This window comes from Hevea brasiliensis, chromosome 15 (genome assembly GCF_030052815.1).
Source record: "Hevea brasiliensis isolate MT/VB/25A 57/8 chromosome 15, ASM3005281v1, whole genome shotgun sequence".
NCBI lineage: Eukaryota > Viridiplantae > Streptophyta > Magnoliopsida > Malpighiales > Euphorbiaceae > Hevea > Hevea brasiliensis.
This window is the reverse complement of record NC_079507.1, coordinates 74,901,492-74,918,824: the sequence shown is the minus strand read 5'-3', so window position 1 is coordinate 74,918,824 and position 17,333 is coordinate 74,901,492. Positions and strand designations below refer to the sequence as shown.

At 31.5% G+C, this 17,333-nt stretch overlaps 1 protein-coding gene, 1 long non-coding RNA gene and 1 pseudogene across 2 annotated transcripts; all 3 read left to right on the top strand.

Moving 5' to 3' along the window:
- Positions 1 to 5,829: 5,829 nt before the first annotated feature.
- On the top strand, positions 5,830 to 7,197 carry LOC110673949 (peroxidase 5). Its single transcript, XM_021837199.2, has 2 exons — positions 5,830 to 6,128; positions 6,271 to 7,197. Exons 1-2 carry the CDS (start codon positions 5,916 to 5,918, stop codon positions 7,045 to 7,047), a joined length of 990 nt encoding a protein of 329 aa, XP_021692891.2. The 5' UTR covers positions 5,830 to 5,915; the 3' UTR covers positions 7,048 to 7,197.
- Positions 7,198 to 9,421: 2,224 nt separating this feature from the next.
- Positions 9,422 to 10,347, top strand: LOC110673960 (peroxidase 5-like; annotated as a pseudogene).
- Positions 10,348 to 14,333: 3,986 nt separating this feature from the next.
- LOC131173994 (uncharacterized) lies at positions 14,334 to 15,600 on the top strand. Its single transcript, XR_009144343.1, has 3 exons — positions 14,334 to 14,431; positions 14,577 to 14,669; positions 15,310 to 15,600. It is a non-coding gene; the product is annotated as an uncharacterized LOC131173994 (long non-coding RNA).
- The last annotated feature ends 1,733 nt before the right edge of the window (positions 15,601 to 17,333 follow it).

Sequence of the window (17,333 nt, the reverse complement as noted above, 5' to 3'; positions counted from 1 at the left end):
CAAAGCGTTCTGTTCATGTGTTCTGCAATACCATTTTGTTGTGGTATCCTTATACAAGTGCGATGTCTCACTATACCTTCATTGCTACAGAATGCATCGAACTCACGATTGCAAAATTCCAACCCGTTATCAGTTTTAAGACGCTTGACCTTCTTTTTTGTTTGCTTCTCAATCATCATCTTTCACTTTACAAATATTGAAAATGCCTCATCTTTTATTTTAAGAAAATACACTCACACCATCCGAGAGTAATTATCAATTAAGGTTGTAACACCCCAAAATTTTAGATTTTATTATTTTATGAGTATTTTTGGTATTTTAATTTTATTTAAAATTTAAGAAATTATTTGAGATTTTTCGGATTTTAAAAATCGGGTTCGATTTTTCGAAAATATAAACTTTGATGATTTTTAAAAATTAATTTAAAGACCACGTGGCAAAACTAAAAATATATTTGGAGTTTACGAATTTTTCTGAGTTTTCTGGAATTTTTTTCGGAATTTTTGGACCTCGTTTTCGGTCCCGAGGCAGAGTAAAAATTCAAAATTTTGTATCCTGAATCGGATCGGCCGAATCGAACCGGACCGGATCGGTCGAATCGGACCGGCCTTTTCTTTTTCTTCCTTCTTCCTCCCGCGCGCGTTTGACCCCTCTCCCTTCTCTCTCTCTTTTCTCTCTCCTCCCTCCTCCCCTTGCCACGCCGCCGCCTCCCCTGCCTTCCCACCTCGCCGGCGCCCTACCTCGGTCCTCCCCACGGCGCCGCTGAACGCGGAAAACGGCCTCGAAAGGACGCAAGTGCGCGACGCCTGGACTTCCCGGCCAAAATTCGGCCTATCCGGCCACCAATTGGACCGGGTCTTGTGTCTAAAATCATTTACTCGTCGAGAGCTTTCCATAAACACCAAGAACGCCAAAATCCATCTAGCGGTTTGTCCAATTTTTACCCGGAAAGTTTTAGCCCATTTTGACTTTTGGGCTAGATTTCTCGCAAACCGTGAATCCCACGAGAAAACCGAGAGTACCAGAGCGCTCCACTTGTCGAGAGCTTCGCGGCAACATAAATTTCAAATTTTTCCGACACCGTTTTTCGGTGGGTCCCACGAAACTTCGCAGTGTCTTTTCGAGCATTAAATGAGCTTAGAAAATTCTGAAAAATTTATGTACTAACCCCTGTGTTGTGGGCTTCGTGTAGGTATCCTCAATTCACGGAAATTCGACAGTTGACCAGGTCTGTGAATTTCCGACCAGACAGACCCGTTACCGGAAAAGTCTCCGAATTGGACCGAGGTTTTGGCTACCTCCCCATTGTCAGACATCCCGAGCGCGTTCCAGAAGTCGGAATCGGTAAAGGTAAACCCGAACCTTGCTTTTCATAATTTTCTAGTGCTTAAATAGGGTTAAAAAATCCATAAAATATTCGTGGTAGCTCAGAAAATTATGATTCTTTTTGCAATAGCCTAGTAATATTGCTAAGGACCGCGAGGCAAAGTGTTAGAATTTTTAGAGCTTGTTTGGGCAATTTTTGCAAAAATGATTAATTATAAGGACTAAATTGAAATTTTACATATTGTGATGAATGATTGATTTGATGGGCCTAGGAGGGGCTGTGTGATGTGATTGAGTTGTGGATATATGGATTGTGAATATAGAAGTATGTTTTGAGCCCTTTTGCAGGTTAGGTAGGTCCTAGGTATAGGGGAGACTCTGCCGGATTTTCGGCACGACTTAAGATGTATTTGGTCTTTTCTTGATTGTATTGAGTCATTTATATTAAAAATTGTAATGTAATTGTCAGGTGAGCCGGGACAGCCTTCTTCCTCCGCCCAGCCGCCACAATGACCGTTGTCAAGTCTGTGAGTAAAATATTAATTTTAATTATAATTTCACTATTATTATATGTTCAAGCATGCCCATGCATCACTTATATGCATATATTTATGTAGTTAAACTCTAGGCACGATTTATATTGCATTGATAACTGTTAAAGTGCCATGGATGTTGTTGTGGTAATTTGGAGCAGTGTGCGTGCGTTGGCGTGCGTGTGATGTGGTGTGGACTATGGATAGGACGGGTAGTCACGGCTTGAGTTCTTCGCTGGGACCCCCGATTTGGTTTATTAAGCGAAAGTCCGGCTTGAGTTCTTCGCTGGCACCAGGTTGGATTTAAGAGAGTCAGATAGGGATCACCCCATATATTATGATTGATACTACAGGGTGTGTGAGTGCTCCAAATTACCTTCTTGATGTTATGATGTGAAAATGTTGTTGAAGTTGCAATTCACTCTACAGGGTGCATTAGTTTTAGATAGTTATAGAGATTATGGTTAAAATTGATATTTTACTCTCTGAGTCGAACGCTCACTCTTGTTCAATATTTTTCTAGGCCACAGGAGGATATTTTTGAGGTTAACCTGCTTCCTTTCCTCGCAGGTTGTTTATCAATGTTTGTGTAATTTTATTAACTCCTAGAATTTTTGCATGTGTTAGAAGTATTTATTTGATTTTGGTTTGTAATATTATTATCATGTTGGACCTGTAAACATATAATGATATGCCTGTTTGATGGATTGGATGAGGGAGCTGAGCTCCCATTTATTTTTATGCTGATGAGTATGTGGAGGGTGAGCTAAGCTCCCCAATTGATGATATATTTTGTTTACAGGTCGGGTGAGCCAAAAACTCCCCGTTGAAAGGTCCACTTTATGGCCGGACTCCGTCCGGTTGATTTCTTGATATTGGGCCCAAATGGGCCTTAGAGTTGGATTAATGAATAGTTAGGCTTACTACGGGCCTCGGGGGCTTTAGGCTGGCCCAGGTCCTAGTGCCGGTCCGGCCCATAGGTTGGGTCGTGACAAATGTCATGAAGTACCTGGCACCGCTCTTAGAAGGAATTCTGTTATGACCCCATAAATCTGAGTGGATATAATCCACCGTTTATTTGGTCTTGCGTACTGTCTTTTTATCGAACTTCACCCTGGTCTGTTTGCCAAACACACAGTGTTTATAAAAGTCTATAGATTCTATTTTCTGCCCGTCCAACAAATCCCGCTTACTTAATACAGATAATCCTCTTTCACTCATATGACCAAGACACATATGCCACAATTGAGTCTGATGCTACTGCAGCTTCCCCTGAAACTGTACTGCCCTGAAGAAAATACAATCATGAAACCAAACTGCTCTTCCTGAGTATTATAGAGCCCTTGCATACTTTGAGAACTCCATTCTCTTCTGAATCCATGACAGTCAAGTGTCCCAAGAGAAATCAGGTTCCTCTTTAGTCCTGGAACATGCCAACACTCTATAGTTCTGACAACGCCATCAAACATCCTCAATCTAATGTTACCAATTCCTTCAATAGATAATGCATGATCATTGCCCAGAAACACCTTGCACTCATCTGTTTGTAAGTGACAAATCAGTTATTGTGTGGACACATATTATAAATAGCACCAATATCAAGAATCCAGGAATTTTGTCCATGATCTGAACTCCTGGATAAAATTTCTCCAGCATTGTCATCACCATCAGAATCAATAAAACTATCAACCACATTTGCAGAACTTTCTGGTTACTTTTCCTTTTTATTTTTCAACTTGGGACAGTCTCTCCTGCAGTGACATTGTTCCCCACACTCAAAACAGTTGGCCTTTTTCATTCTTGACTTAGATCTGGCCTTAGATTTCTTCCTGCTGAAAGAACCCTCCCTTGAATGTATTCTTCCTTTCTCACCAAACCTTCCCCCTCAAATCTTTCTCTATTATCTGGAAATTTCTTTTCAACTTCTTCAATTTTAGAGAATTACTAACATCGTCTAGTGAAATACTGTCTTTTCCATACAACAGAGTATCAATAAAAGTTTCATAGGAGGGTGGCAAAGAACATAACACAATAAGGGCCTGATCCTCACTATCAATCTCAATATCAATATTCTTCAGGTCCATAATGATTGAATTGAATTCATCCAGATATTCTTTAATGGACGTACCTTTGCTCATTCTTAGATTGTAAAGCTTTTTCTTCAGTACAACTCCTCTAATTTCTTCCATATCGCAGATGCTGAGCTTTCACCAGCAATCTCGCGTAGGACATTATCAGTTACGCTCATGAAAATCGCACTCAAGGCTCTCTCCTTTAGATCAGCCTTCTTCGCCTCTTTTATACATTCTGGAAAGTTATCATCGATTGCCTTACATAGACCTTGTAAGATCAAGGAAAATTTAATTTTAATCTTCCACAAACTAAAACTCGATCCACCATCAAACTTCTCAATCTCATACTTCGTTGAAGACGACGCCATCTATAAACCCTAGATTTTGCACACAAAGCTCTGATACCAGTTTGTTATAACAAGCACGCAAATCTAAGGCGCACACACACAAATCGCACAATTACACAATATTAAAAAGAGAAGAAGAATAACACAGGACTTAACATGGTTCAATCGTAAGGTCTACGTCCACGGGCAAGACAAGAGAAAAAAAATTCCACTATGATGAAAAGAGTAAGATACAATCAATCAGAATTCTCAAACCCTAACCCTAGTGTATTTCTCAAATATCTCACAACTCTACCACAAAGGGTAGAATATTATAATATTTATACTGATCCATACTGCGGGGGCACTTTCAAGGAAATCAGTGGTGGGCTTCGGGCTTGGGCCTATAGGCCCATGCCCTCCGCTACCACCACAGGATCTTACTTTTTATTCCAATCGGGTTACAGCGCGAAACTTTTGGGTCGAATCACAATTCGGATCCATGAAAAAATATATCCATAATTCAAAGCCACAAATATAACAACTTACTCTTTCAATTTTTTATATAAAATATATAATAACATATAAAAAATATATAATAACATGTAAAAAATTAAAAAGAACACTATAAAAATTGCATATATTTAATTTCTCCAACGATTTTATCTGGTAAAAAAAAATACCCTTTCATGAAACCAATAATAAAAATATATTAAAAAATAATATTAAAAAATACATACCTCTAATTTTTTTTTCCCATTTTAACTTATTAAAAAAATAATATAGTTGTATGACTGTTTCTAAATTTAAGGGGAAAAAAGCAATATAAAAATTGTATGTTTTTAATTTATTATATTTTATTATGTATTTTATAGAAAAAAAAATTAAAAGAAATAAATTGTATAAAATTCAAATGCTACGTACTATGCATAAATCCCTCAAATTGATCTAACAGCAAGGAAGCACGTTCTCATATACGAACGTGCTTCCCATAATAACAGTACCCTTTTCCATTTTTCTAGTAGTATTAGTCGTGTGGGGGGCACACGCCTTTCAATTCTTTATTTGCATGTTGCCATATGCTATGATGCTACTCTGAATTTGAGTCTACTATTAAATGACAAAGGTTTGTGGGCAGCACACGCCTCTTATTTAAAAATTTGCAAATTTCAAATATTTTAATATGTAGTTTTATTTTATAAACTTAGTGATTAACTGAATATCTACATGTTCCCCGCTTTATATTTTTTAAGTCTATTTTCTAGTAGTATTGTTAGCCATCAAGAGAGAATCGTGTGGGGGGCACACGCCTTTCAATTATTTATTTGCATGTTGACACATGCTATGATGCTTGTCTGAGTTTGAGTCTATTATTAAATGAAAAAGGTTTGTGGGTAACACACGCCTCTTTATTAAAATATTGTATTTACCATTTCTTTAGCTTAAATGATTCTTCAGCCCACGAAACTTCACTGCAATTTCCTTGTTTTAGTATTCCCATGGGATTCAAAATTTGACTGCCAATGCCTATAAAATATTAGATCGATCATTCCTCGACTCACTATAAATGGGACAGTGATGGCCTTGTGTTCTTCACTTCAGCATTAGACATCAATCCTCTCAATCTCTATTGGCTACAAGTCTTAGTCTTGGTTCTCATGGCAAGGTTTTTCACCTTTTTAGTAGGATTCTTTTTACTCATTTTCTTCATCTCTCCAGCTCTCTCAGCTCCTTTGAAGAAAAAGTTCTATAAAAAAACTTGCCCATTGGCTGAGACCATAGTGAGAAGCACAATAACAAATGCAATGGCTAATGATACTGGCATTCCTGCTGCCCTCACTAGGCTTCATTTCCATGACTGTTTTGTGAGGGTAATTAATGATCTTTAACATCTTTTAATTCCTTCTTCATTCTTTAACTTTAAATTGCTTGCACTATATAAAATAGGCATATTAGATCTCTATACTACAATATTATACTGATTAAATTTGCATTTTATTTTGATATATATAGGGTTGTGATGCTTCCATTCTTCTTGATTCCACTCCGAAGCACAAAGCAGAGAAAGAAAGCATGAGAAATAAGGGAATAGGAGGCTTTGAGGTGATAGATGCAGCAAAGGCTAAGATAGAGGCTTACTGCCCCAACACAGTTTCATGTGCAGATATTATTGCCTTTGCAGCTCGTGATAGTGTTCACCTTACCGGTGGCATTTACTATGATGTTCTCGGAGGCCGCCGCGACGGAACCATTTCTTTGATCGGTGATGCCACTAAAAACCTCCCCGATGCATTCTTTAATGTCACCCAGTTGAAAGAAAACTTTGCAAAGAAGGGTTTGTCACTAGAGGAATTGGTGACGCTCTCTGGTGTTCACTCTATCGGTGACTGTCATTGTTCTTCATTCTCTAAACGTTTATATTCCTTCAATGCAACGTACCCACAAGATCCTTCCATGGTTTCTACCTATGCCAGTTACTTGAGAGCCAAATGCCCTAGGCCTGTGAAAACGAACTCTGGGGTTGATCCAATCGTGCCTTTTGATCCCCTAACACCAACCAGGCTTGACAATAACTACTACAAGAACTTGAAGAGTAAAAAAGGGCTGCTGTTTTCAGATCAAGTGTTGTGGGAAAGTAGTTTGACAAAGAAGATGGTGGGGAGCAATATCAAGCATCCAAGTGCATGGGCTTCCAAGTTTGCTTCAGCAATGGTGCATATGGGTTCGATTAAGGTGCTTACAGGGTCGCAAGGGGAGATAAGGAAGAATTGTAGGGTCGTGAATTATTAGCCCATATGGATTTTGATGCTATTAGACGTGTGTTTTCTTTTTTAGATTCAATAACTTGGGTTGTTTGGCCTTGGCCATTTGTTTATGAGCATGGTATGCATACACCATGTATTCTATAATAAAAATAATCTTGCGGCTTTTTTTTTAATATATCAATCTCGCAGATTTCTTTTTCATTTCTACTGGCCAGGGAATTGGCAAGTACATGTTATTCAAAAATTTGAATTAAATTACAAAGGATACTTTTAAAAAAATCTCTTAATTTAACATAAATGATTTATTTTAGTCAAATAAAAATAAACAACATGATATATAAAAATTATCATATTAATATGATATATAAAAATTTATTTTCAAGCTTTTTTTCTAGGGTGATCGAAGTATCAGTAATAGCACAAGTTAAAACCGATGAGAAGATGGAAAGGCATAATATCTCATGCAAGAAAAGGCCTCCTTGAGTTCTATACGACATTCCAATTATACATTAACCACCATCAAGAAGTAGAGTGTTTTTACCATTTAAAACCCTACTCTTTTTACCTTTCCTTTCTACATACCTTCTTACCTTACTTCATTCTCTTGGTATGAAAACGTCTCTCTTTTTTATGAAAAATTATATAATGAAATTAATGTATGTACAACATTTTTGTTATAACCATTGATTGTGATGAGTCATACGTGAGTCTCATTATAATCAATAATAATAATTAAACTGTTGTGTGTACAACGTTGCATCAAATAAAAATTTTCTTTTTATGTTCTTTGGATGATGTCAGCATCTGTTTGGTTGCTTATAAGATTATGGACAGATGTTTAGGAAATTAATTTTCCCTAGCATTCAAGAAAATGAATAATGGACTAATTAACCCATCTTTACTCACCCCTAAATGAAGTCAAGACAACTGAATATCTACTACATGTTGCCTACTTTATATTATCTTAAGTAGACCTGGCCATTGACTAATTTCAGTACTGTTTTGAATTATAATTGTTGATCCGGTTAAATTTTGATTCAAAATGATTTTCTGATGGTTTTCAGTTTGACTTTAGATATTATCAAACTATAATAAATTTTTAGACATTATTTATTTAATTTCTAACTAAAAAAATTAAAAATATATAAATATAAATTCAATATAAATTAAAAAAAATTAAAAAAAATTAAAAAAAAAGGTTTACAAATGAACCACTTTCAATTCTGGTCTTGATTCAAGGAGGAGCCTGTAATCAACCCTCAAAATCTCAATTCCAAACCAATTCAAGGCCCAAAACCGATTTCAGTTCAGTTCACAAGCTAATCTAGCCACTATTCTTAGAGGTGTAGCTATGGAAAAAACGTTCTCATATGAAATTGTGTCTTCTTACCATTATATCAAACTGAAACAAGGATTTGTGCATATTATATTAATTTTTACAACAATTTACTCTTTCAATTTTTTATATAAAATATATAATAAAACATATAAAAAATTAAAAAGAATAATATAAAAATTGCATATCTTTAATTTCTCCAACGATTTTATCTGGTAAAAAAAAAACACCCTTTCATGAAACCAATAATAAAAATATATAAAAAAATAATATTAAAAAATACACACCTCTAATTTTTTTCCCATTTTAACTGATTAAAAAAAATAATATAGTTGTATGACTGTTTCTAAATTAAGGGGAAAAAAGCTATATAAAAATTGCATATTTTTAATTTATTATATTTTATTATGTATTTTATAGAAAAAAATTAAAGGAAATAAATTGTATAAAATTCAAATACTACGTACTATGCATAAATCCCTCAAATTGATCTAACAGCAAGGAAGCACGTTCTCATATATGAACGTGCTTCCCATAATAACAGTACCCTTTTCTATTTTTCTAGTGTTATTAGTCGTGTGGGGGGCACACGCTTTTCAATTCTTTATTTGCATGATGCTACTCTGAATTTCAGTCTACTATTAAATGAAAAAGGTTTGTGGGTAGCACACGCCTCTTATATAAAAATTTGCAAATTTACCATTTCTTTAGCTTAAATGATTCTTTAGCCAAAGAAACTTCAATGCAATTGCCTGTTTTAGTATTCCCATGGCCTTCAAAATTTGACGGCTAATGCCTGGATTAGGTTGATGATTCCTCGACTCACTATAAATGGGACAGTGATGGCCTTGTTTTCCTCACTTTTACATTAGACATCAATCCTCTCCATCACTACTGCCTACAAGTCCTGGTTCATATAACTAGGTTTTTTACTCACTTAGTAGGATTCTTTCTGCTCATTTTCTTCATCTCTCCAGCTCTCTCAGCTCCTTTGAAGAAAAAGTTCTATAAAAAAACATGCCCATTAGCGGAGACCATAGTGAGAAGCACAATAACAAATGCGATGGCCAATGATACTGGCATTCCTGCTGCCCTCATTAGGCTTCATTTCCACGACTGTTTTGTGAGGGTAATTAACGTCTTTTAATTTCTTCTTTCATTCTTTCACTTTAAATTGCTTGTGCTACACAAATAGGCATTAGATGTCTACACTACACCATTGTATACGGACTAGTTACTGAGAAATGGATATTAAACCTTTATATCTAGATAATCCTTTTCGATTACATATTTTATATCTATAGGGTTGTGCTGCTTCCATCCTTCTTGATTCCATTCCGAGACACCAAGCAGAAAAAGAAAGCATGAGAAACAAGGGGATAGGAGGCTTTGAGGTGATAGATGCAGCAAAGGCCAAGATAGATGCATATTGCCCCAACACAATTTCATGTGCAGATATTATTGCCTTTGCAGCTCGTGATAGTGTTCACCTCACCGGTGGCATTTACTATGATTTTCTCGGACGCCGGCACGATGGAACCATTTCTTTGATCGGTGATGCGACTAAAAACCTCCCTGATGCATTCTTTTATGTCACCCAGTCGAAAAAAAACTTTGCAAAGAAAGGTTTGTCACTAGAGGAATTGGTGACGCTGTCTGGTGTTCACTCTATTGGTGACTCCCATTGTTCTTCATTCTCTAAACGTTTTATATTCCTTCAATGCAACGTACCCACAAGATCCTTCCATGGTTTCTACCTATGCCAGTTACTTAAGAACCAAATGCCCGAGGCCTGTGAAAATGAATTCTGGGGTTGATCCAATGGTGCCCTTTGATCTCCTAACACCAACCTGGCTTGACAATAAGTACTACAAGAAGAGTAAAAAGGGGCTACCGTTTTCAGATCAGGTATTGTGGGGGAGTTTTTACCGTACAAGTGTATTGTACAAGTAAAAATACCAGAATAGGGTAGCATTCAGACAAATTATGGAAAGCGGGTGAGTTATGATCAGTTTACAGGAGACACTCATCAAAATAGCGCATGAAGGACAAAAACGCTAATCAAAGTAGCGTTTGAAAAAAAAAATACACAGATATATTATTTTAAGTAACATCTTGAAAATAAAACGCTATTTTAATAAGCGTTCGATGATTAATAGTGTTTTTAACCAAAACGCTAATAATAGTAGCATTTTTTCATCGTACACACGTCCAAATTCTATGCAATAGTTTTGACACCAAAACGCCGTTCATAATGGCGTCCTCCTTGACCACCATACAATATTTAACATAAATTTATTTAATATTATTAATATAATTAATATATAAAATATGTTTTTATTTTAGATAAAAAAATAATAATGTATATAATATTTGAACCATGCCATTGACAATTTTCTTGTTTTATTTTTTTAAAACATCTTAATTTTGTATTTTTAAAAATACATTAATTTTATAGATTAAAAATATTAAAGTATAAAATTTTAACCGTATTTGTTAACAAAAATAAATAATGTAAATTTTTTAAAAAATATGTTAGTTTTATAAATAAAAAAAATTAAAGTATAAAATTTTGACCGTATTTATTAATGAAAATTTATATTGTAATTATTTAAAAAAATATTAATTTTATAGATTTAAAAATATTAAATATTAAACGTATAATGGTATTGTGCTATTTAAATTACTAAAAAATGATACCAATAAACTAAATTACAGGAGGGTATGCAGGACTTTAGCTTAATTAACATCCTGAGGCAACACCATATATGTAGACATAAAAATTTATATTAATTTGTACACATAAAAAAAATTAAAATTATGAAATTATATTTTCATAAAATATTGGTAATATACGAAAAAATAAGAAATTAAATAAAATTTGTTGCTTTAATATTCACATAATATAAATTTAAAAAATTAGAAATTAAATAAATTTTTCTTTAAAATATTAAAATTTAAGACATATGAGAAAAAAAAATGGAAAACAAAATTTATTATCCTTAATTAAATTAATTTGCATGTGATATTAATTTTTATTCTTATTATAATTATGAATAATTTATTTTGTTGATAGCAATTAATAAATTTAAGTATTAAAAGAAATTAAATTATTATTTATTACATGTGAACATTTATAACAACATAAAATTTAGATATTATAATTAATTTTTTCTTAGTACCAAGTTAAGTTATTAAAAATTTATGTGAAATTAAATTGCAATTTTTTATAAAATTTATAGTTTTTAATAAAGTGTGGGTTGGATTGTGTGTTATATAGTCATTAATTTTAATTACTTTTTTTCTTCAATTTAATAAAACTAATTTATTAAAACTAATAACTATATAACACACGATGTAACCCACACTTTATTAAAAATTATAAATTTTTTATAAAAAATTACAATTTAATTTCACACAAATTTTTAATAAATTAATTTGGCACTAAATGAAAATCAATTATAATATCTAGATTTTATATTATTATAGATGCTCACACGTAATAAATAATAATTTAATTTTTTTAATACTTAAATTTATTAATTGCTATCAAGAAAATAAATTATCCATAATTATAATAAGAATAAAAATTAATATCACATGCAAATTAATTTAATTGAGGATGATAAATTTTGTTTACCATTTTTTTTCTCATATGTCTTAAATTTTAATATTTTAAAGAAAAAATTTATTTTATTTCTAATTTTTTGTACATTATATTATGTGAATATTAAAGCAATAAATTTTATTTAATTTCTTATTTTTTTGCATATTACCAATATTTTGTGAAAATATAATTTCACAATTTTAATCTTTTTATGTATACAAATTAATATAAATTTTTATATTTGCATGTACGGGTGTAGCCTGGCTACATGCTAATTAAGCTAGTATTTTGCATACCCTCCCGTAATTTAGTTTATTGGTACTATTTTTTCGTAATTTAAATTATACAGTATCACTGTACGTTCAACATTTAATATTTTTAAATCTATAAATTTAATATTTTTTTAAATAATTACAATATAAATTTTCATTAACAAATATGGTTAAAATTTTACTTTGATTTTTTTGATTTTTTTAATTTATAAAACTAATATTTTTTAAAAGAAAATTACATTATATATTTTTGTTAACAAATACGATTAAAATTTTATACTTTAATATTTTTAATCTATAAAATTAATGCATTTTTAAAAATCCAAAATTAACATGTTTTAAAAAATAAAACAAGAAAATTCTCAATAGCATAGTTCAAATATTATACACATTATTATTTTTTATCTAACACAAAAACATATTTTACAGATTAATTATATTAATAATATTAAATAAATTTAAGTTAAATATTATATGGTGGCCAAAGAGGACGCCATTATAAATGGCGTTTTAGTGCCAAAACTATTGTATGAAATTTGGACTTGTGTATAATGTAAAAACACTACTGTTACTAGCATTTTGGTGATCAAAGGCTAGTTAAAATAGCGTTTTATTTTCAAGACACTACTTAAAATAGCGTCTCTGTGTATTTAGTATTTTTTTTTTCTCCGGACAGTACTTTGATTAGAGTTTTTGTTTTTCATACGTTATTTTGATTAGCGTTTTCTACAAGCTAATCATAATTCACCCCTTTCTGTAATTTGCCTGAATGTCACTCTATTCTCATATTTTTACTTTGTACAGTACACTTGTACGATAAAAATTTCTATTGTGGGAGAGTAGTTTGACAAAGAAGATGATGGAGAGTAATATTATGCATCACTGTGATTAGTGTTTTTGTCATTCATATGCTATTTTAATTAGCGTCTTCTGCAAGCTGAACATAACTTATCATTTTCTATAATTTGCTTGAATGTCACTCTATTTTGATATTTTTACTTATACAGTACACCTGTACGGTAAAAATTCCTATTGTGGAAGAGTAGTTTGAAAAGAAGATGGTGGAGAGTAATATCAAGCATCCAAGTGCATGGGCTTCCAAGTTTGCTTCTGCAATGGTGCATATGGGTTCGATTGAGTTGCTTACGAGGTCACAAAGGGATAAGGAAGAATTGTGGGGTGGTGAATTATTAGCCCATATGGATTTTGATGCTATATATTAGGCATGTGATTTCTTTTTTTGATTCAATAACTTGGGTTGTTTGGCCTTGGCCTTTGTTTATGAGCATGTTATGTATTCACCATGTACTCTATAGTAAAAATAATCTTGCAGATTTTATTTTAAAAAGTCTTGTAGATTTCTACTCGCAAGGGATTAAATGTTATTCAAGTTTTCAATTAAATTACAAAAGAATACTTCAAAAAATGTCGTGATTTATTTTATTAGTCAATTTTATTAATCAAATAAAAATAAATTTAATATGATACATAAAAATGATCCCATCATACTAAATATAATTGTAAGAATGGAAAATTTATTTTGTATTTAATTAATATTTTAATTTTACTAGAGATTATTTTATAATTATTTAAAAATAATTCTGAATGTACTAAATTGATGTCAAAAATATATTTTTTTTAAAAATATTTAATTTTAATATACATACAAATTAGGTGTGAATATTTTAAACAATAGTATGTACATATGTAAGAGTGGAGAGATTATATAACGAAACAGTGATTCTTTATAATATAACTATCATGCAGAATGACAATCAATCAAAGATTGACGTATAAATTAAAATAATAATTATAATTTCAAAAAAATAAAAATGATTTTAAAAATATGAGCATAACTGAATTTTGTACAACTCTTTATTAGTTTACCATTTCATTATAAAATTTCTGGTTGGGGTAGGACAGAATGGGCCACCAATTGAAGAGGTAAAAGAAAAGGCCTATTTTAGAGCCCTTTCGTTTTCAAGCATTTTCCTAGCGAGGTCGAAGCTAAAGCCGATGAGATGACGGAAAGGCTTAATGGCCCCATACAAGAAAAGGCCTCCGAGACTACCTTCTACTTATACATTGACCACCACCAAAACGCAGAGGATTTTTACCAGTTTAAAACCCTGCTTCTCTTTTTACCTCTCCTTTCTGCATACCCTCTTAGCTAGTCTCTTGCTTCATTCTCCTGGTACGTAATCGTTCCTCCCTTTTTGTTTCTTTGGGTCCTATAAGCAATCTTTTTTTGCTTATAATATTATGGACTGAGCGTTGAGGGAATTAATTTCCTTTGCATTTTGATGGGCAGTGCTAATATTTTGAGGCTATTGAAATAGGTGTATTGGGTGCCGTTTGAATTGGTTCAAACAACCAGTCAATATGCAGAACGAAGAGCGATAGAAGATGGATCTCTACATCCCCAGAACATGGTACTAAATTAAATGAATTTTAATATTTTAACTAGTACAGCAAAGTGGCACTGTAAGGTTATTATGGCAGTCGCCTTTACAAATAGGCTGATTACGTCAAAGGATCTTGCATCTGTTGAGTTTAATATTGGGCACTTATATATTTATAATGGTGACCTTCTAGCTTACTGATATACTCTTTCAATCCCTTTCTGTTCTCTCAGCACTTATATGTCTTCATTTTCTCTCTTTATCTTTTTACATCCTGCTTGAATTGAGTGCAGAGTAATTTATTAATATATAGAATCATATTCTATCGTATAGTATGATTTTTATTGTTAAAATATTTGAAAAACGGTATAGTAACAAAACCATGGTAAGGACGATCATGAAGGATGCGGGATTAGGTCCTTCCGCCTAATCACAACTAGTTCTCGAGTCACTGAACTCAAATTTAAGCAGCGTGCTGCCAACACCATACAGTATGTAGTTTAGTATTGCGTGCTGAATGTTGTTGCATGCTTTGTGAGCCTTCTGATTGTTTGTCAATTACAAATAGATCAATTTTAACTGAACTCTTTCACCTTGTCTAAGCGAAGGGTATCTCTAAAAGTGAGCTGAGATTCATCTTAGGAGTGTGAAATTATGACTGCAATTGGAGGTGGTGGGCCTGAGATGCATGGTTGAGATTGTGTTGAATGGCAGTAAAGCTTATCTACTGGATCATACAGCCAGAAATGGATTGGCAAATAAACACAGCAATCAGAAATATAATTGTGGTCCTGAATTGGATGCTTATATCACAGCAGAAGCTGCGCGTGTACTTGGCTTGATCGGTGATTTATATGTATTTGGTCTATAATCGAAAGCCGAAGTCAGCAAGGCAGCAACTGCACTTTGTACCATTGTGGTTCGCTTGTGTAAATTGTTTGGAAGATCTAAGATGGGGCTATGCTCTTGTTAGCAGTCTTATTCCCTCATTCGCTGCCATGGTTTTATTCTGAGCGCCCAAATTACAAGTCTAAGGCCCGTTTCGCATTAATATTACATGACTAAAAAGCCCCCTTTTTTAAAATATCGTTAACAAAAAATATTATATATATATATATATATATATATATATATATATATATATTATTTTAAAGTTTTTATTATTAAAATATGTTAATTTAAATTTTAAATTAACTTTTTAATACTTTTTAATTAAAAATAAAATTGCTTAAACACTCGTGGCACATTTATTAAACTAATTATTTTTTTTTAATGTATATTTCATGTTTTCTGTACTGTTATATGTATCAAAAATTTAATATTTTATATATAAAATTTTGTAAATTTTTTATATAATATAATATTACTATAATATAATGACAATATAATAATTTTTTTATTTTTTTTATTATATATATGTTATATGTACACTTATTATTTTTAAATCAAGTTAATAAAAATGAAAATAAATAAATAAAAATAAAAATTATAGGTAAAATTCATTATGAAAATTTTATTATTATAATATAATTTTATAATTATAAGTGTTTTATAAATATATAAATTTAACTATTTATTATTTTATTAATTTATATATTTTCATATTAAATTTCTTTGAATAACAAAATGTAATTAACTTTTAGTATTTTATAATTTCCATAAAACATATATAATTAGATCGAAAAATCTAAACTTTTTCCAAAAGTATAATAGTAAAATAAATTAAATTTGATATAGTTTTATATAATGTTTTTATTTTTATTTTTAGTTATTTTTACTTGATTTTTTTAATTTTATTTGATAAAAATAATTGTGTATACTCATATCAATAAGTATCAATATTATTAATTTTTATTTGATATATGATATTTTACATAATTTTATATTTTCTTAAGATAAAGAGAAAAACTTTAAAAATAAGTTTGATAAATATATTAATACAAATAAATTATTTATAAATAATAAATTAATAATTAAAATTTTCTGTTTATATAAAAATAATAAATGGATGCTAATAAAATTAAAAATATTGACATTAGTATATTATTATTTTTAATTGGAATAATTATAGTAAAAAATGGATTAATTATTAAAAATGTGAGAAAAATTATTTACAATTGTAGTGTGAATTTGAAACTATTTACAAAAATAGTGTTTACTTAAAAAATGCTATTGGGAAGAAAGGTTTCAAAGAAAAGTTTATAACAAAGAAAACATCACTCTCAATAGAATTTCCAAGTGCGTCAAAATTTGTACTAGACGTTTTGCAGAGATTTTTTTTTTCTTCTAAAAAGCCACTACTAATAGAGTTTTCTTTGACAAACCAAATGATCAGCTTTTTGATAGAATGTGAGGTTAATGCTCTTAAAAATATTACTCGGAGTAGCATTTTCAGAATCACGTCACCCCACTCCCTACAACTTCTGCACACCTAGTACGATATAATAATTGGAGATGACACAATCATTGCAGAGTGATTGGAGAGAGAATGGCTTATGAAAATGTCATCCAATGGTATTTTTAGTGGCTCTTTCTATCTATAAAAAAATCAGCCAAGATTTATAATTTTCTTGGACTACATTCATTCATTTCTTCGGTTAGTTCTCTTCCCCTGTTTTTTTTTTTCCCTAATATTATTTAGTAGTGTTCTTAATAATTTTATTATCTTTAGGTCATTTGGCTTTCTATCGATAT